The sequence below is a fragment of the Tauraco erythrolophus genome, chromosome 10, assembly GCF_009769465.1.
Source record: "Tauraco erythrolophus isolate bTauEry1 chromosome 10, bTauEry1.pri, whole genome shotgun sequence".
Classification (NCBI taxonomy): domain Eukaryota; kingdom Metazoa; phylum Chordata; class Aves; order Musophagiformes; family Musophagidae; genus Tauraco; species Tauraco erythrolophus.
The window spans coordinates 26,085,322-26,106,723 of NC_141474.1; the positions used below are offsets into that span (position 1 = coordinate 26,085,322).

At 41.5% G+C, this 21,402-nt stretch overlaps 1 protein-coding gene across 1 annotated transcript; it reads right to left on the reverse strand.

Moving 5' to 3' along the window:
* Positions 1 to 3,151: 3,151 nt before the first annotated feature.
* Positions 3,152 to 21,271, reverse strand: STIL (STIL centriolar assembly protein). Its single transcript, XM_009979937.2, has 15 exons — positions 21,165 to 21,271; positions 19,980 to 20,095; positions 19,683 to 19,870; positions 18,436 to 18,683; positions 17,565 to 17,648; positions 17,354 to 17,440; positions 16,197 to 16,344; positions 14,944 to 15,053; positions 13,982 to 14,096; positions 12,097 to 13,155; positions 10,551 to 10,716; positions 9,563 to 9,788; positions 7,433 to 7,625; positions 6,565 to 6,818; positions 3,152 to 4,691 (listed from the first exon to the last, which is right to left on the reverse strand). Exons 1-15 carry the CDS (start codon positions 21,254 to 21,256, stop codon positions 3,863 to 3,865), a joined length of 3,915 nt encoding a protein of 1,304 aa, XP_009978239.2. The 5' UTR covers positions 21,257 to 21,271; the 3' UTR covers positions 3,152 to 3,862.
* Between the last annotated feature and the right edge of the window lie 131 nt (positions 21,272 to 21,402).

A 21,402-nucleotide genomic window follows, 5' to 3' on the forward strand; every position in this document is an offset into this window, starting at 1 on the left:
GGGGTCTGGGGAAGGGGTGTAAAGGCCCTTGGCCACCCCGGAGCAGTGCGGGGCAGCCAGCGGGGCTCGGGACCGGCTGCGCGCCCCGTCGGGGCTGGGACTCAGCCCCGGGGGACGGGGACACCCCCGGCCTTCGCCAAAGCCGCCGTGCAAGTGTAGCGGCTGCTGAGGGACGGGGGGACGAGCGGTTGCGGGGGTCGGGTGCCCACCTCGGCGCTTGCAAGGCGACGGAAACCTCTGAAACCCTCCCCAAATTGCCAGAGGCTGCCGGCAGAGGAAGGGGGGAGAGGCGGCGATCGCTGGAGGGCCCTGGGTCCGTTCCTCCGGACACCCACTGGTAAAGCGGTCCTCAAGACAGCGGCGGGGAGCGGTTTTCCATAGCTCGGGGGATCGGCCTGCCCGGGCAGCCGAAAATCAACGAAATCTCTACCGGAGCGGGATGGGGAGGAGGGGAGCAGGGCTGAGCGTCTCCTGGGACGGTCCCCGGTCCCGTCTGCGGGGCCGGGGTGAGGCTGCAGCCCCCGGCCGTGCACAGAGTCTGGGGCGAGGGGGAGAAGCCGCGGCCCCGTCCGCCACCGGGGGGATGCGGACCGGCCGCACCTGCCGGGCGGCCGGTGTGGCGGGGGCGGCGGCGGGGCTGGGGGTGCGGGGGTCGCTATTGTCTCCCCGCCACCTGCACGCCCTCCCGCAGGGGGAAATGCCGGAGCTGTTATTCTTCCTTTCACTCCTTCCCCTCAACCTCCCTCTCTGGACGCGGCCGTGGGAGAGGTTTCCAACAAACCTTCTCCGCTCCCCCGCTCCCCCGGCGCGGCTGGGGTCGGGTCCCGGCGGGCGGGAGCCCGCACGATGCCGGCAGCGTGCGTGGGGCGGCGGGGCAGGGACGGTCACGACGCGCTGGAGAACCCGCCGTGCCTCCCGCCAGGAAACACGACCATTTTCAAGCAGGCTCCTCTAACCAACAGGAAGCGTTAAAGATAGAACAGCCGGGGCTGGGCGGGGGAGATTAGGAAGCCGAGCATCTTCTGTGCACCCAGAGCCGCCGCGGGGCCATTCCCGCCCGCGCCTGCCCGCGGTGGGGTGGGAGCTGTGACCGCGGTCAACCCACCTCCGCCCGCACGGCTCCTCTCGCTGGGCAACCCCACCCGAGCCTAACGGGGACCCTGGTGTGGCCGGTAACGGGCTCCTTTCTCCCCCGCTGCCCTGCCACGGGTGGGCTTCCCGGTCCTGCCGAGCAACCTAGAGCTTGCCCCGGCTCTGGGCTTTTCGCAAGGCCCCTGCGGCAGGGGTAAGGAGCACCAGAATTATACGGAATGAAGAGGTCAGTGATGCTCTGAGAAGGCCCAAGACCTTTTAAGCAAGCACGTTAAATATCTTCCTTCAATTATAACAAAGGATAGCTGGAAACAACAGAAGCAAAAAAAGAAAAACCAACAATAAAGCCTTAAACTGTGCTGCCCCCCCTCCCACTCATGGCACTGCCTGAACAAGCAATGGAGCCAGCACTTGAGTTGGGTCCCCATGGCGCACACAGGGTTAACAGAGCCAGACCTGGCTTTCCATGTAGTTTTGACTCCAAGCTGCTGTAGATGCTTCAGGAAAAAAAGCCAGGCATCTTGAACTTACTCAGCACTACACTACAAAAGGAAAAGCTGCTTCAGGGAAGGGTGGTTTTTTTGTTGTTGTTTTGGTCAAGTAAATTAATGTTTCGCTCTCTCAGACGTTACTGCCCAGGACTATATGATTTGTGTAACTCCACATAACACCACACCCTCGTCCTGAGCTGTATGCAAGTAGTTGGCTTTTGTTTTCAAATTGTTTCTAGCCCTCAAGCATTTGAAGAAAGTCTTTAAAATATTAACCAATACAACTATCATCTTCCTGTGTTTCCAGACACTTTACAATAGGAAACAAAGAACAAAACCCTACAACAATAGCTCAGAGGTATGAATTGCCTCATTCATCTCACTGGAATGTTCAAAAACATTAACTATTTTTTGACTGATTCAGCAGAAAATGTGCTGCCAGATAATAAGCTTGTGCCTGATCCAGGGAAGGTTCAGGGACTGAGAAAGGTTTTATTTTTCAGCACAGCAAAGTAGGACCTTTCCTGAAAGGAAGCAAATATTCTTGTTGATGGAAGAGGCTGTGTGAGAGGAGGAGAAATTCTGACACAGCTTGAAGGGAGCTGCTGCCTTCCTTGTTCTGTACTGGCTCCGAAATAACAAATGGCTTCTTTCACCCCAATTCTCAATCCATAAAGGCCCACAAGGGTGGCAGATGATGGAAAACACACTCCTATCACTGTAATTAATTAATTAGCAATTAGCACCCACTCGAACATATCATGAACTAACAGTGCAGTTCTTTGGATCTGAATGGAAAAGGCTTCGGGACTTCAGTGTGGGGTGTTCTAATCTCTAGTTTAACACTCTTGGAGCAGGAAAGACAAGGTCAGCACCATGAACTTCTGTTGAGACAATGCCACCATTAAAACAAAGTTTGTTCAAACTTCTGTTAAAGCATGTTGATACACTACGGCCAGTGAGAAAACAGATGGCTTGACCGTCATTCCGCACTGTCCTCTGGTCCAGAACGGTGGGAATGTGAACGAACTGCTGCTTCCAGCGCCAGTGTCTCATTTCCAAGACCAAGAGGTCAGGGCAGAGGTGCATTACACCGAAGCCACGCTCGCTGAGCTCTGTCCTCAGACGTACCGGCCAACGGCAGGCTGAGCGCTCCCAGCCAGCACCAGCAGGTCTCTGTGTAACTGACAACACATGGTAACCACAGAAAACACCTACTACACCTGAAAACTGAACACGAGTTAAAGTCTGAACAGAAATGGAATCGTTAAACAATAAAAAACATCCCACCAGTTGAAGAACTCAGTTATCACAGGGTTATGAAAAAGGGCTGTTTCATTGACAGACTGTAGCGCTTGATGACAGAATATTTGTGTGTTAGTACAGAACCAACCAAATAAATTATTTTTGCTTACCCCAACCCCACCACTTAGTATTGGGATTACTGAGGAGTTCAGTAGCAAGTGACATCCTCACACTTCTAGTTAGGCACTCTAAGCAACAGCTGGGAACGAGCAAATGTCTTAAATAAAGGCTACATCAGACAACTGAAGAGTTGTTTTGTTTTTTAATGGAATCTTTGACCTTTATGAGCAATATGTACTTATTAAATAAATAGAAAACATTCATTTGGGAGAGAAAAAAAAACAAACCATGAGTTTTAAAAGTGCTAGTTTTTCAAATTTCCTTCCAAGATTTCATGATACAGAGAATTATTTGTGCCCCTTTGGCACAAATTATTCAAAATAATTTTACGCAAAGTAAAGCCAGTTACACTTCCCTTTCCACCAGACACAACCCATCCCCCTCCCCCCCCCAAAGTAATCCAACCATTTCAGCAAATTTCTAGAAATTAGTGCTTTAGCTCTGTTGCCACTGCTCTGCCACGCACAACATCGATGGCTCACAGTTGGCACAGACATTTAAAAGTCAGTGTTTTAAAAAAAGTCAACAGAAGAACATTTAAATAAGCATCGTTGTTAGAAGTATAAAGAGCACATCTCGGGCTCAAGTTGATTCACCTTTTAGACTCTTTAAAAATCACACCTTACTGGAAACAAAAGTGCACACACATTTCAGTGCTGCTCAGCACTGACTCAACCTGGCATTCAGAGGTGGCTGTCCCCAACCTGGGCGGAAAACTCAGTTCTGCAAGTTTTACGTTGCTACAGCAGATTGACCTCTTCAAAGATAGCTTAATCCTTCGTTTCCTATAGTCTTTCACAGAGAGGTCCCTCTGAGATTTGAAACAGTGGTTGCCAACCATCTCGGGGGGATGTTCAGAACAACTTCGGCAACTGCCTGAGTTGTTTCACGTCAAGAATGGTGCCAACAGAATTCATGCTGTTTGACTGGTTTAATGTTTCAAGGGCTGGAGTATGCAGGTTTCTAGGGAAGACCTGAATACCTCCTTCGTCTTTCCTGCTAGGTTGTTCAGTGAATTCAACTCTCCCAGGAAACAATTTGGGTTTTGATTTTAAATCCTTTAAAATACGAACAGAGTTTTCATCTGCTTGATCTGCTCTGGGAGGAAGAATTTCATTTGTAATATTTCTTAATACAGGACTGTTTAATTCTGGTGGAGAAGCATTAGTAGCCAACTCTCTGCTGTGACTTTTTAGTTGAATGGGAAGTCTTCCATCAATTCTTTTGGATAATTCAGTCCAGTGGTTGAAGCCATCCAATACAGGCATACAGTTTTTGTCCAGCATGCTTTCACTTTTGGCAGCTCCACAACTGCCATCTTGAACGTGCAGTTCCTCTTCATCTTCACTACTGTCAGTGCCCTGTATCAGCCCATATCGCTTCATGTACTTCTTGGTTGCAAAAGACATATTGTTTGGTGAAATTAAGCTAAGACCCACCATGCTCTTGTCCATATTTGTATGCAACAGGTCTTGGAAAGAGAAATCTGCAGGAGGACTTTGGCCTGAGCGACTGAAAGAAAGCCGAGACAGCTGATTTTCACTGAGGTACTTGAGTGCTATAGCGTTTGCTTCCATGCTCAGATCAACAACGTCAGGAGTTAAACCACACATGCCGACGTTGGCAAACGACATATAATTTAGTCCAGGAACCACCGCTTCAGGATTTATGCACGCTAAGACGCTGAAATAAAGCATCAAAAAGTTAGTTTAGCGTTACAGGAAAAGTACACATTTCACAATATGATCTGCTACTTTCATTTTGCTTGCTGTACACATTTCTCCTTCCTTCTGAGCACCACAGCTTGATCAGGCTGCCCAGTGCCGAGATCATACATTCCACATGTACTAAAAAGCAGCTCTCCAGCTACTCACACCAGCAGCATCCAGATACCATGTTAGAGAACCAATGATACCCTTCTGATTCACTACTAACCACAGCCCTCATATGAAGAGTCTCTAGCAGGTTTCAGAGCTGGTTTTGTTTTTAAAGTGTGTTCGAGCTCTTGGTCTATTCTCACCAGTGAATGTGACATTATATGCCTCTGGCCCCAAGACTCTAGATGCTGCCATCCTACCCAAAATTTATAGCTACGCAGAAGATCCAAGCCCAATGACACAGACCAAGAACATCTCCTCTTTCCCAAAGCACACCAATTCTAGGATTTTCACAGGAACTCTGACATAGTATCTGTTTCCAGAAGCCTACAAGGTTCTAGTTTTTAAAGGCATCCTTCATTAGGGAAACGTCCATTCGTTCTGTTGCTTGGTGCACCAATTTCTATAGACATTAGGTGTTTAGTTTAAAGACTGAAAGGACAAGCTCCAGTACACCGGTTGTGGTTATAAACCAGTGCATTTAGTACATACGTCACATACTAGTCCATAAATCCAAACTCCATGTGTTGGAAATTCTCCTATTTCACTGAGCACAGATTCTGAAGTTTGCTTAGGGAGAGTAAACTCCTGGCTCAGATGAACAGCCATTAGTTACGCTACAGAGTTGCACTGTTGTTTCCTTCTCTGTTGAGCTACAGACTGTTTCTCAGAATCGTTTATCAGTCATGAAAGTGACAGAAGAATCCCACCCCACCCCTCAAATTTCAAGAAAAACACCCCAAGAATTCCAGTTTTGTCTTATGGGTTCACTTATTAGCATATTATTGACATTAAAAAGAATGCTGACAGACTCTGCAGCCAGGAAAATAGCCCAGAAATTCCAGAAAAACACCTGATGAAATTCATGTGAAAATGAGAGAAAAGAGCTTAGAAACTGTATGACTGGAAATGGTATTTGATACATATTCTGACAAGATTAATTACGAGATGATTAGATTTTTTTGTTTACCTAGCATTTATATATTAGTATCAAGAAGACAATAAGGATGAAAGTGAAACTGTACCAGGCAGTCAACCTATGCCTAAGCAGCTACATAAGTAAATTCCTGTGCCTCAAACACCTTCTTCAGACATTATTTCCGCTGCTTTTTCTGTTTCATCAAGGCTGTTTCCCTCCCCAGCCAATGCAGCCTCCCTGTTTCAAGTCAAAGCGCTCACAACAGCAAGTGATTAGAACAGAATCAGTTTTGCTTATACATCAAAGCCACGATAACAATTTCACTTGTACTGGTGAAGTGCAAGAGAAGGGTTAGGAAGCAGTGACAAAATATATTGCTGCTTAACGTTCAGCCTCCCAAGCCCAGTGCTTCTTTGGAATACTTTGACATAGCCCAAAGGATTGAAATGACTCAAGCAGCTTCGTTATTATTCTAGGGAATCGTGTGCTACTGCATGCACAATATTTTAAGAATCACCAGATGCTCTAACAGCTAGAGCTACTTGTGTTATATTTAAATAATCTGAGTTTTGATAGCAGAGCTCTTAAACCTATCTGAAATACCCATAGCATGAGCCAGTGTTTCATCTTTGCAGGAAGTGTGGATCAAGTTGCCAAACAAATCCCCAGTGGCAGTGAACACAGTCCCTTCTCTTTGCTCACTAAGCCAATCCTAACTTTTGGTTAGATCTACAAATCACTACTCAAAACAGTATTTTACCTGGCATTTTCCACCTTGTGGGTATTATTCTTCATTTTGCCCGGTGAGTCAATTGTCACTCCAAGACTCTTCAGTTGTTTGAGTGTAGCACTAATCACGCTCTCTTTATCCACCACTCCTGTGTCAGTCTCTGAAGTCATTTCTGTCGTATCATCAATATTCTGATACTTCAGACCTTCATCACTAACAAATCCTGCTTTAACAGGTAAGTGATCTTGCTCTTCTGAGGACTTTAAGAGTTGGTTTACTCGGCCCTGCAGAAAAAGACAGTAGAGAAGAGACCACACGGACAAAAACATCACGATGTGCAGGAGTTGCCAAAAAACAAAATCCTGGTTTGTTCTTATGCAACTTAGGATACAATTAGATGGGTTAACAGCTTATTCTGACAAACAAGCCAAATTCAGTTCAGATGCAATCCCATAAACTCACTGCAGTATAGTCAAACACTGGAATATCTTACAGTTCAAGGTTTCTGTAAGGGTCTGTTCTGAATTTAAACATATCACTGATACTCTTCAAGATTAAAGCATTTGCTCTTTAAGGAACTTGAAGACAAAATGCCGTGCTATTTTAAAGGGCACTAATTGGGGAAGTTATCAACTGACTTTTTTTTTACCTAAGAATTATTATTTATTAGGCAGCAGATAGTGCTCCATGTATGCATGGAAGAATGAAGTATAGAATAACCACTTAAACCTTAAAACAAAAAACAACAACCACAAACTTGGAACTTTTCTATAGAGCACAACATACGAACTTTTAAACCGCATGCGATTTTCATTCATGCCAATACCACCCCACAACATCAGCCGTGTGCTGTTTGACTGTTGCATTCCGTGCGGGATAACAAACGTAAATGAATTACCAGTAAGCCCTGGTAAAGCTTCTGATCCTCCGATGGGTGCCGAGGCAGCAAGGAGGCAGGTGGTTCCGAGTTCTGTGGGCTTGTTACCACCACAGGGTTGGTGGCTCCCTCTGTTGGTTCTTGCTGCAAAGACACACTAGTACTTTCTTCCAAAGAAGAACTGCGAACAAGTGCTTGGGAAACATTTCCATTTCTGAAAGAGAACACCGAGATAGCTAGATATTTCCTTGAAATAGAAAGCACAAGTATCACTGCGGGTACCTTATCTTTTCACAAACACCAGAAGAGGAGAAAAAAGTACTGGAAACAGATCCTAACATTTCTTGGCTTGTCTTTTGCTGGAGGCTTTGCTCCTTCCTGCAGTCACTTTCTTTCAAAAGTCATTTGAGGACTGAGGAAATACACTCTGCAATGTGAAACTACAATAGCCTGAAAAGTTTTGCAAAAGGCGATTTGCAAATGGCAATGGCTTCTCTGGACTAGTCAAAACTCAGTGATACTCTATGACTTAACCCTAAAAGCACATTAAATTAAAGTTATTAATTTGGAGTTTTGTCTTTGTTTTCAGCATTTTTATGGACACTTAAAAGCCTTTAGAGGTAATTTATCTTCCAGATGTTCTGAAATAGGAGTTATTAAAAAAAATGGGTTTACCAAGGTAAGCAACCAATAATGAGATTCCTGTGGTAGTTTAAAAACACTTAAAAAAACTTCTCAAAGATGCTGGTACAAGTACATACATACACAACGTACACTGAGTATCATGAACTGAGAACAAATAACTAGATGAAATATTTCTCACTAGAGGAACCATAATCTATCCTGAAGTTTCCAGATAAAAAGTGTAAATATTCTAGAATGAGTTACAATGTGATGCTCTGCACTCCCTTCAGCTACCTGGTGTGCGCACCACACAAACCTTGTGAGACCAGACATATCAATAGTACTATCATCCCGAGGAGATCCCTAAGCGACCCAACTCCCCGTTCCTGTTCCTTCTCAGGAGACAAGTGTAAGATAAGGGAATTTCAGAACTCAACTGATCAATTGCCTGTGTTGAAAGCGATAAGATTTAAATCACATGACATACTAGATAGTCAATGTAGGTTATCAGTTACTGTTACACTAGCAATTATTCATCATTCCCAAAAATGTTCCACTCCTCCTCAAAGAAATCTGGATGATGCTCTACATTCTTACCATAAGATATTTATAGAGCTATTTTACAGGTTCACAAATCCAAGTTGAAGAGAACCTTAAGATGGCACCTCTCTAAAAATACAACATTCAAAAGACTGATTTGAATCAGTAACGTTTACAGTGGCAGTATACATTTGCAGCTAATACTTTAATCAAGGACTATGAATATTTAACTTATAGCTTAATTATCATCATCCTTCCCAATGTGATTATTTTAGAAACCTAATTTAACTGGAAGGGTATTCCCCCTCCTTTGGCTTTTTATACTTAGAGAATATTAGATCACTAAAAGTGCTAAATTGTTGAGCTATTCCCTGTGTAAAAATAACATTCATATTGATAACTACAAATATTTTTAAAAATCACTTCCCAAATTAGCCTGAGATTAGTCATTGTACTACAAAGAATCTGATCTTAAAAATAATTAAACAGCAGTGAAGTTGGTACCTGCATTCACCACAGACAAAGTAATTAGGTGTAAAATGTAGAGAAATTCAGGGAACAGTCATATAATCACAAACATCTCATTCTAAGCCCCTCAGAACTGAAAGCATTCTGAATGCCGACAGGGAAAAGCCACTGTCGGAAAGCAGCTGACTAAAGCAGCATCCCCTTTCCCCCTCAGGATTCAAGGTAAAAAGGGAATGCTGCCGGCACTCTACGTGCTTTCCCAAGTTCAAGGCTCTGGCCATCGGCTGTGGCCGATAGGTAAGCTAAACGTGCACGACTGATCAACGCGGACCTGAAAGGCAATTGTGTTTTGGTGAACTGCACAATTCGAAGCATAATTAAACAATAAAGAAGGGAAAGAACACAAAAACTGAAGTCGGGGACTATTTATAGTTCCTGAAAAAAATAATTATGAAAGTAGCAATTTATGAAAGGCAGTTCAGCTTATTATGTGAACATGAGATATTTCTGGTTACTTACTGAGGAGTATTCCGATTAGTTCCTTCTTCCACAAGATTAATACTGTCTACAAAGCTGGGCATGTCAACCACCTTTAAGGAAGAAGCAATACTTGCATTACTTGCATCTTGTTCAGCATTAATTGAAATGCTTATGTCTTCCTTGGAAATCTCTTCATCCTCTTTTTTCCCTTGTGGTACTGAGTTGCCTTGTTTTTCTGAGGCTGTATTCCAAAATAAGCTAGCACCTAGAAGAGAATTAGAGATTTACCCATTTAAGGAAACTAATTACTATCTTCTGAGATCCTTTGGCTTTGTAAAGCTAGAGGAATCATTTCCTCACGTTCAGATTTCTCTTTCACCATTTTAGAAGGATTTAGGGTTTAGAACAGCAAAGAGTTGCCAAAACATCATTCAAGTACTGGTTTCTTCCAAAGCCCGCTTGATGAAAATCAATGGTTGTATTAAAGCATTTTAATGCATTGACCTTGAGCCAGCTTGAAAATTTCCTCCAGACTAACCACAATATTTCCATGGATTTAACAGGAACCCATACATTAACAGATAACTTTACAGACACAGTTGCCTAACTTGCCAAAATTAAAGTGAATGCAGTCTCCTTTCCATGCATGTAAATGTACGACTTAGAAAAACCATCAACAATATATTTAAGAGAACACCAGATGGGATAGAAGCTATTAGAGCGTACAAATTCAAAAAGAGATGTGGATTTTTTCTATCAATAAGGCACAAAAATAGACAGCCTTGCTACAGCTATTGGAAAAAGAACTCTTCCAGTGACGGCAATCACTGCCATTGCAGTCCAAAGACAAAAGTAGCTCCAGCTTAAACAAGCAAGTAACACCTAGAGAACTTCGCTGGTGTTTGCACTCAGGTGCATGTTTGTGTACGTTCAGCATTTCTGCAAAACATTCTTTCCACACCCAAACAAAACACAGAAACATCCAGAAAAAGTGATGCCAGTCTATTTTTAAAGAACGAAGCATTACCTGTGCTCACAGCAATGCTCACACTTTTCCTCATGTGCAAACCCGGCGAGGACTGCGTTTCCATAGAAACAAGGTCCCCTTGCTTGTCAGGCTGCAGGGCATGGCTAGCTGCAGCTGGCTCAGAGGAACAAGCCTGATGAGCCTGTGCTTCCAACAGGCGTTGGATCTGTAACGGTTATCAGAAAGTTATAATTCGTACAGCAAAACATAAAGCATAACGGGCCAAAGTGAATTACTAAACCAGGCTCCTCTAAGGCCTGGATTCGAATCCAGGCTGCATTGCCACAGAAGTCTGATAACCTTCCAGCTCTCAGCAGTGCACGCAGCATAAATCAGAACATCAATTTTGACGTTGGCAGAGCTAGCCAAGGAGAGGTTTTAAGAACGCTGCCAGAACTACACCAAGGCAACTTGAGCAAAGCCTGTTTGCGCTACACTTGGAAGTATTTTCTGTCCCTTTCACTCATATACAAAGCCTATTACTGACTTACCAGCCAAGCATTTTTATGCCAACTGTCTCTACACCGTGCTAAACCAACTTTGTATTAATTACAAAACTAAGCACTTAAACAATAAAATTAAGGTTGCCCAGGCAATCTTCACTCTAGTATTTGCATCCAACCTGTTCACCGATTAGTTTGCAGCTCCAGGGAGAGATATCATAACAGTGAAGGCTGCATTTATACAACAGCGAGAGGTTTCCCTCCCTCATGCACAACCGATGCTTTGAGAGCTTGATTTTACGTACAACAACTATATCTAAAGCACATTTCATTTGCAATTTTCTGGTTTAAGCACGAAAAACGTGTATTGTGAGCAATTGTACCAACTTTCCTATTCCTATCGTTCATCACCAGCAGCAAAATTTAAATTCTGGCTCTTCAGCCCCAAATCATATCGTGCAAAACACAGGGCCAGCAGTATAAATCGAGAGGTCGGTATTTTGGAGAAACATAACCTGGTATCGAAACAGAACTTAGGGAGACCAGCAAAGCCCAGTTTTTCAGCCCAGCTACAAACACCTGAGGAATCCTGCCAGTCCACTGCAAACAGACAACTGAATTTTCCTAAGCAACAGCCTCAACAGCTCAGGAAGCTGCAGGCTTGAAGGTGAGCAAAGCAACACACGAGAACATTCTATGCTTCACCTGTGTGCTTACAATAATTCCAAGGTTTACTGCCTGTGCAGTAAATTTCTTCACAGAGACAAGCATACATATATATATATACATATGAAAGCATTTATACAGAAGGCATATCGGCTTGCATTATACAACAGTCTGTTAAAAGAGAAACCTTTATGCTACATAAATACTATGAAAATAAATGCAAAATTTAATTAGGAAAGAGTAAAATAGTTTTAATTTAAGGCACAGCAATTAGCAGGGCTAATTGGGACCTCCCTCCATCCCCAAACTGCAACTGGAATGACAGGCTCTCTTGTCCCAGCAAGGAGAAACAACAGTTAATTTAATTCCTTTGGCAGGGGAACCATCAAAGCATAATCATCAAGAGGGCAGAGGAGAAAGCTGCCATCTCCACAAACCTGAGCTTGAAGTAATTTGAGTTGTCTATCTTGCTCTGTAAGAACTCGGTATGCATCTGGAGATAATCCCATCATTCCATTATCTGATCCCGCTTTAGAAGCGGGCATGTGCAGGCACGGTGAGTGGGCTGCACAAAACGGCGGACTGGAGGGGCTTGCACTTGAAGGCAGTCTCATTCCAGGCGATAAGCTATTGTCGAGAGAACAGTTCCCCATTTTCCCATGATACCTCACGCTTATAGGGCTGCTTGTGGTATATCCTGGATTGCAGCAAACATTTGGGCAAATGATATTTTGATGGAGCACTGTACATGGATTCTGTTGAGCCATCTCCAATTGGATTTCTGCTCCATGTTTGGGGCTCATTTTGCCAATTCCTTGCCATGAATTTATCAGATTGTATTGGGCAGAAGCAGGAAACTGACAGCTGCACATGCTCGCTGGACAGCAAGGTGGCACCTGGACTGGCACCTGCAGTTCTGGTGGTCTTCTGCAGCTCTGTGATGAAAAAGCAGAGGTGTAGAGGACTGGCTGTGTAACAGCAGGAAGCTGCTTGGAACTGGATATTGAGGTTCTTCTAACCAGAGGCTCTCCCTGCAGTGTGACTTCATCGGGATTTAACACAAGTCTTTCTGATGACCTTCTGGGGTGATGCACAGATGTATCTGGGGAAGGCCCACTACAAGGGGTTGAAGGAGAAGAAGATCCAGAACTTTTTCTTGATTGAGGACAAGCTTTCTTACAGTGCAACTGCTGCTGTAGTACAGCTGGCTTTCCTCTGGAAGGCCTTGAAGTTGGAATTTTCTGGTTTAAATGGTTTGGTAATTGCCTCAAAGAGGGATCTCCCACAGTAGCTGAAAAGTTTTGCTTGTCTTCAGAGCTCTGGGTGGGGTAACATGTAGATCCCAAGCACCATTTCTTTTTAATGGGTTGCGGTAGTGCTGAGGGTAGACTTTTAGCACTTGAAGTCCCCATAGGCTTAGGCAATTGTTCCGATTCTATGAAGCTCCCATCCAAAAGAAGTGAGAGTTCAGGAACTGAAGGAAAGATCCTGGTAACCTGAAGGGACAATTACACAAGCAAGTTTAAGATATTTTTAAAATATTATCTTTCAGCTCTTCACATGCAGAATTTCATTAAAGAGAATGTTTTAATTTAAAAATCAATATATGACAATTACCAGTTCCAATTCAACTACGCATTGGATACTTTTCTAAACTTTGGAGAATCCAGACACAGAAAAAGCAGCAAGATCTCTAGGATCATTCTTTGAAGACAAAATTGCTTTCATACGGCATAACAGCCATGTCTACCAAATGAATGCTCCATGTCATCCTGGCTTGTGTTTCAGAGCACAGAACTTTCCCCTTCAAGACGTGGGCTACGTGTTCCCTCTTACCATTCTTACACCCAGTAGACGGGTGCAACAGAACATATTTTATAATCCACAACTGTCATATCTTTCTAGACCTATACTGTATGAGGGCTGTTATTTCACTATATTTGTATATGCTTCAGTAAAAGGACAGACAGACCAGCAGATCTTTATTTCATTTACACAGAAATACACAAGAAAGTTTGCTGCCTCTATCCTTGCCTCAGACATCACGGCTTTTCCATTCAATGGCGGCAAGATTCCCAAAGTAGAAGCTACTATCTCTGCACCCAAATCCTAGTGTATACAGGAATTAAAGTGACTATAATCCTGGAACAAAGATGGGTTAAATAGAGCAGGATTTGGGACTCTCAGTCCATTTTTTCAGTTCTGTTTTCCCCTGCTAGCACTTTGAGACAGAAGCTTTAAACTCTCCAGTCCCCTTACAATGAGTTTTGCTGCTTTAAGTGTCACATCTGAGATGCCTAGAACAATTATTTACTTAGTTACCTGTTGACTCACTGGGTGAGGACTTGGAATTGGTCTGGGGGATAAATCCTCATCTTCCACACCAGAGTCGTGATCACTTGCTGACAACTTGCTGGGTGAACTGCCTTGGGGAGAACTAAAACCAACATAAATCAAACTAAAAATATTTGCTTGTCAGATTTGGCAGCAGTAACATGAATCTTCATGTTTTTCACTGTGTCATCTACAGTGCAGTTTCAGCATCATTTTTTCAAGAAGTAGTTGCTATACATCTCCTCCCTCATTAGCTAGGGAGTTCACACTGCAAACAGTTCTAAGATCAAACGGTGATGATACAAATGCTGCTTTTAGGCAAAAGATACTCACCCTCCTTCCCCACACCCTCAGACATACACACCTTTTAAGTGGCATTCTAACAGCAAAGCACTGATTTATATTAGAAAGATAAGGAGTGCTACAGTAAAGACTGTAACATTGTTTAAAGGAAAATAAAGGCCATTGTATACAGTCAGAGATAAAAATTTCATGGAGAAGTCAGGTTCTCAAAAATCCCTAAGTTTCAACCTATCCAAGTCTCACAGCTCTGAAAAGTCAGAAGGAAAATGGAATTTTTACCCACTTAAGTAGATTTCAATTAGAGATTTGCTTCAACGGACAGGTCTCACAGAAAGCTTAATGCAGTGAACTAAGCTCCATCAGTAAGGAAGCCTTTTTAGAAGCATTCACTGTGTAAGTTACAACCAGCAGTATTTAAGAGAACTATGAGTAGTTTCTCTTGGAATATGGTCAGCTTGACCGTCTTACTTGATGCCTATTAACTCTGGGAACAAACAAAAGCACATATAACAATTGTTATATAAAGATTTTGACACAAGAAGATCACTGTACGCATAGCTAAACTGACACTCGGCACAGCAGAGGTCGAAAAACCTCACGCGATAACTACTTAATTTTTGCATATAAATGACATCTGAAAGATTTACCTTCTGACAGGAAGTTTCTTGCAAACTCTGCTGAAGAACTCAGTTTCTGCATTTTGGTTTTCTGCACTCAACTCAAACCGGATAGGGCTCTTCTCTGAAGGTTCAACATTCTGGAATGGAATTTTTTATATTTGTGAAGCACGAAACTTTCAACTGTTAATCACTGAAGTACTACTCTCAAATAAATAGTTTTAAGGACTTCTATATCTGATTATTTATGCTTGCCCTTTACTTCAATTCTCAATTCTTTCACTGCTACAAGGAGGCAGGCAACTTCCCTTCCTGTTTTAACACTGTTCCCCCTGCTACTCTGTAAAGTAGTTGGCCTAATTATAGTCATGAGCAGATGCTTCCTTGCTGTAACTGCTAAGATACTCTTCCCCACTGTAGGAAACAGCAACTGTTCCTATGCTGTTTCACACACCACAGCTGGGCAAGTCCTGAAAACAACAGAAGTGAGCCTCTGTTAAGAGGCTTGTCATCTTCAGAAAGCTAAGCTGTACCTAGGCTAAAGGTGGAAAACAGCCCTGGACAGGGAAATTTAATTGGAAAGAGAACACAACACATTAGCTGCTTCTCCACCAGAGCATAGGAGCATACATCAAGCAGATTAACAATACAACTTCAGGTTCTATACAAGCCTAGGAAAACACATAAGGTTTGAGGAGATTCTAGGAAATCTCAGTTCCTTATTAGTTCTCTGAAAGAACTCGATACAATGTCTGAGAGTTACTTTGCACAAAGATAAAATTGTTCCTGCTTTCTTACTGTAGCACAGCAAGATACCTGCAGGCTAGCAACCACTGAATTCCTTTTGCATCCAACTTCCAGCAAAGCACAAGTACCTAGCTTTGCTGTCCAAAAGCATCACCCATAGCAGTCGTTAGACGTGTCCAGCATGCATACAGCATACCAGATTAAAAAATGCTATAGGAAATCAGAACCTCTGCTCATGAAGCCAAAAGGTCACTAGTAAGAAGCACTAACCAAGTCCAACACAGCATGCTACATTTTAAAAGACAGATTCTTAATGTTATTAGAAAAGTGAGCAGTTGCTGACTTTGAAGGTCATCTCTCAACTTGAGAGACAAGCTGAATTTACAGTAGTCACTGTAAAAAGGTAGCTGTATAGAGCATTTTCAAACACTGCAGTTCCATTTGGGTCACATTATAGTGACTCCCCTCCTTCCAGTACTTACACTAAAAGCCAATTTTTAAAGTACTACAATGCAGTAGGAAACCAAGCAACTTACTTTGAAGAGGTGTACTGTTTCATTGCAAGTTAAGATCTGAAACCCTAGTTCAGTCTGTCCACTGCACGGAACACACTCGTAAAACTCTGGTTCCTTGTGTGTCAATGAATAAAGCACAACGAGAAAATGTCCAGATTCCGAAAAAACCCTAAAGTAGAATGAAAACACATCTTAAAAAAACCTTAATAGGAAGAAGGCTCTTAGTTTCTCACTATATTGAGTAAACTGTCACACAGTGTAGCAAACAGGCGAATCACTGCATTTTCAGTGGTACCGAGCTACAGATAGAGCAGATGGACTTACAAGTGATGCCATATGCAAGAACCAAAGCAAAGTAGAGAAACAGGAATAATTCATCTGCTTGCTAGTTCAAACCTTTAGGATCACTTCGGACTTTAAATGAATTCCTGAAAGACTGCAATTATAGCATAGAAGAAAACATCTGTAAAATCGATATTGTGATTTTAACTTTTTTCTAATAATTCAATTGAAGATGTATTATAAAGACACTTAGTGTTTCAGTTATCCCTAGACATTACAAAAATGCTCATTAGCAGATTTTTTTTGAAGAAAAATTATATTGAAGGTTTTTTGCACAGCTTCCATATAAATAGAACTTGGCAAATGCAACAAGCGAAAAATTGTAGAGAATGAGGAACGATTATCTACTAACATCACAATAAAAAAAAATCAGAATGCAAAAACTATAAAAGCAGAATATTTAGCAGGAAGTCATAACAAGCCAATATTAACTGCAAATCGATATGCTTCAATACGTTGGTAAGATGCAACCAAATAAAGCCTAGGTCAAAGAAAACACTCATCAGAAAAGTTCAAAACCAAACCCAAAACCCCACTTCTGTTTAAACTAATGTTTCCTGCTTGTTGCTTCTTATTTAAACTAAAATGCAGTGACCTTAATGACAGTAATGTTTAACCTCTTCTGTCCGAGATAACAGCCCAGCTTTCTAACATTTCAGTCATAGAAAATTTGCGAGGCAGAAGTCAAAACCAGAAAGAACAATTAAAACAGCTTTATCTTCTCTATAACATATAAATCACAGAATTCCCTCAGAGCCCACCTTGCCATGCATTTCTGTGGAATACATTTTTAGGCAGCCAACAGCTTCTATGTTTAAAAGATAAAAGTGACTTGCCTTTCTTGAATTGAAGAACTGAATAAATATCGCAAGCAACAGGCCCAGACTTGAGGACTACAGATATGAGTAACTCCACTCAGCCAACTAGAAGTAAGAAGAAACATCCAGTTAGAGACAGTTCCATTACCAAGTTTCCACTATGTAATTCCTCAAATACATCTCAAATCAATATGTGTATTAATCTGTATAAACAAAGTCAAACACTTACACTCCAACTAATGGCAGAGCATAAGCCTTGGGATCAGACTCGAGCAGCAAAAGCAATTTTCTTGTCTGGTCCATAGTAAGGTAGCTGAAAGAAAGCAGAAGCCGGGTTTTTTTTTGTATTTTGGAAGGCAGTCTTTCAGAAAAAATCATGAAGAGACAAATATAAGTTTAGAAAACACTGTAAGAAAAAAGTTCGAGAGAAAAGCAAAACCGTTCTTCCTCCATACTTACAGCAACTCCTCAGCTTTTCATCAATTCTCTGTGTAGCAAAGAATTATTAAGGACAAAATTTGCTTACTAGTATGGTATTCACAAAAAATCCAGAAGTCATGTTAAATTTGAAGAGTAACTTTCAGAGAGGCATTCACAAGGTGTCTCTCTAAATAAAACGACATTCATTTGCTTCAGATTACTTCCCTGATACAGTTCACCCGACTAAATTAGTTATCAGTCAGAACGACAATTCCCAATACCTTCTTATAAGCATGATTAACAGAAAAAGCTTTGGTTCACATTCATCTGATTTTCATTCTAGGGCAAGCACTGACATTGTTTAAAAAGCTGGATGCTGTTTCTATTTATTATGTTAACTAGAGTTGTCTCCCTGCCCCAGTAGAAAGAACCTTCTATGGAAATCAAAAGCAAGAAGAATTCCTACTGAACCAGTTGAGATTTTTGCCCAACTCCATTTCCTGTTTCTTGTTTATAACATTTTACAGTTTTACATTTTTCCGAGCCCAAGAAGTTAAGTTATTTTTATGCCAGTTATTTTACTGAAAAGCACTGATTGAGATCTTGCCTACCTGCCCGCTTTAGGAAATGCAACAAACTGCCAGGCAACTTTAATAGCTTTAGCATCACCCTTTACTCACCCACACTTATAAGTTCCTTGAACTTGTGCAATATTCATGGGACCGTTCAAATTTCTTGCTAGGGCCGTGGGAATAATTGGGACAGACTTCACGGGGGTGTATTCCAAGATATTTGCTGCAGTAATGGCAGCCCAGTGAAAATTAAAATGTAGATTATCCAGGTTTTCTGTGAAAACAACGTGAGCTCTAACAGTGAGCAGTTTAGAAAGATCCAGTGATTCTTTACTGCATAGGCTGTGCTGCAGACCCTAGAAGCAGAAAAAAAAAAAGTTAAATACACAAAATTGTCTTCATATGACTATGATGATTCAAGTTGTATTACACTAGGAACTCAAATCATTCATCACAGCTACCACTGCATAAAAAGCCATTAACCCAGGTCTCCAAAGCTCATGGCTATGCTGAATATAATAAATAATGTGAAATACACTTGAAATTAAGCTATGCGTATCTTAGCATTGCTTTATGATGTATTCAAAAACCTGAGATTAATTAAATCGTACAAAAATCAATAAAATAACAAGCAACTAGAAGGCTCAAGGTGATCTGTCAAAGTTTTCTTACTTGCATTCGAGAAATTGGTATTTTAATATCTGGATGTATCATCACGAGAAAGGTTCCATGTGAAGTAATTTGCATGACTTGCATTACAAAATTCACACAAAAACAACTACAGGCAAACGTTTACAGGGATGGAAGGTGCATTTACTACATTATACGTCTACAGCAGAGTACAGAAGTGACAGGCACACGTTTCAGCTATTACTACTAACCTACATAGACTTTACCTGCTTTCCTGCAAGTCACTTGCCTAGCAACACTTTTTATCAACAATTGCACAAATACTGCAACTCATCATGACACATCTGAAAGAAAAAGCTGCTTTTTCTTGTTTAAGTACGTTTGCTGCAATCATTGTTGTCTTGCTGGTTTTGGTGGTCAGACCAGCTGAAAAACTTGAGTCAGACATCAAGATTTTAGTCCAAGATTAAAGACTGTGTGAATCTTAAACACCTGTGAAGACTTAAACACCTGAAAACACCTGATTTTAATAGTTTCTGACACACTTTTCAATGACACTCGAGCAGCTCATTTCACATAACCAACTAAATGGTCTTGCTTCAGCCACAGCTTCGCTGTGTTTGAAACTGACCATGGGTGGAAGTCAAGCCCTGTGCTAGTCCAGTCTACTGCCTAGAAGAGAGTTTATTGTTTAAGAGACCCAAAAGTTGCCAAGAGCAGCCTACCTTGAAAGCCAAGCTGATATCTTCAGCACTGTGCACGATAATATTATCTGAAGAAGGTCCCCAGGCATTAACTGTACACGGAATCAAAAAGTCTCCAGGAAGACATGCAGTCGGAATTTTGCCTGATCCACCAGCAACTTCTCGACCAGGATCAAAGCGGTCTATTGTTAGCGTTATGCCTTCCCCATCTTTAAAACAAATACATAAAGTTAGAGTCCAAGAGCAACAACTCAGGCTCCTTCATAACAGCTTACACAAGCAACTGAGATTGTATGTCTACCTGATGTCTAAAGTTACCTTCATCTACTACAAGAGTCCCGAGCAAAAAACAGGAAAATAATTTCTTTCCATTCTGCTTTGCATGGCGATAGGCAAGTCGCAAGGTTTTCTCCATCATAGATAACTTTGGGTTTCTAAAAAGAAACAACAAGCAAGTTTAAGACCCTAATTATTTTTTAATTCTTTTAAAAAAATATTTATCATGTTGCAATAGCTTCCAGATTTGTCTTTGTCCTTGAAAATATACAGAATCAGGTCAAGGCCCTAAACAAACAAAAAAAAAGAATTAACAACACTGTATAAAAGGTCAATGGAATTTTAGCTCATTTTCTGTGCATCACCCCAACTACTCATATTCGAGAAAGCCATATTTTAACTGGAACGACTCCACAGAATGTCCTGTATGATCCTCTCAAGAGGAATATTTTGACTTGACTAGTCCAGCAAACCAACATCAGAGGTTGCTGAAGCAACAACAACCTTGTTGGTTTGTTGAGCAAACCAACATCATCTTCTCTGACCTGTATGTAAGGGCTGTCCACCCTCATATGCACGTATATCCATATACCTGCTCATATACTTACTTTAATAACTACAGTAAGACTTTTATGAAATCTATATAAAAATGACCCAGTTAAGTAATAAGGATTGATTTTTACCCTCCATTTGTTTTATGAGTCTGGTTTGGAATGTCCTGCCCTAGAAATTCACAAGCACTTTAGATTTGCCTCCAGACTCATTCTAAACAAAAGAAACCATCAGAACTTTCAGCGTTTTAATCCGCATTCCTGAAGCAAGCAAAATGCTTAGTTTTATATTTTACTTGAAGCATGCTACCTGTATCCAGTTTGTCTAAAGTATTTTCTTCTCTGTAAATATTTAGAGACAAGGAAAAATATATTAAAGAAAACTGCAAGTATGCAGTTACTTTTACACCTTTCCTTATGGGAAGGAAACGTAAATAAATCACAAGTTACTTTAGACTGAGGCACCTCCAACCCACTTAACTGTGATAAACCACAGAAAGGGAAACTCTTGAATCTTTCCAATGAAAATCCATATATAATTATAATGAATACACCAGCTGTTTCTTTTTCCTTTGTACCTTGTCATATGCTAGACTGAAAAGATAAAACGAGGCCTTGAATCATGTAATTCTTAATTTATTTTAACCTTTACCTGCTTAAAAAAAGTTATTCATACCTGTAATAGGTGATATGTGAGCCAATGACATCACCCATAGCAACCGGGTCCCAAAGTGCACACTTGGACAGAGGGAAACTGAAAGGGACCATCCTTTTGGAAACAAATCTGGGAAGAAAATCACAGAGATAAGAGAGGAAGATGTATTAAGCTTCGGACTTTCAAACAGCATTTAGGAGAAGGAACAAAGAAACAACACTGTAAGAAAAACATCGAATAGGATATATAATCTGTTAGT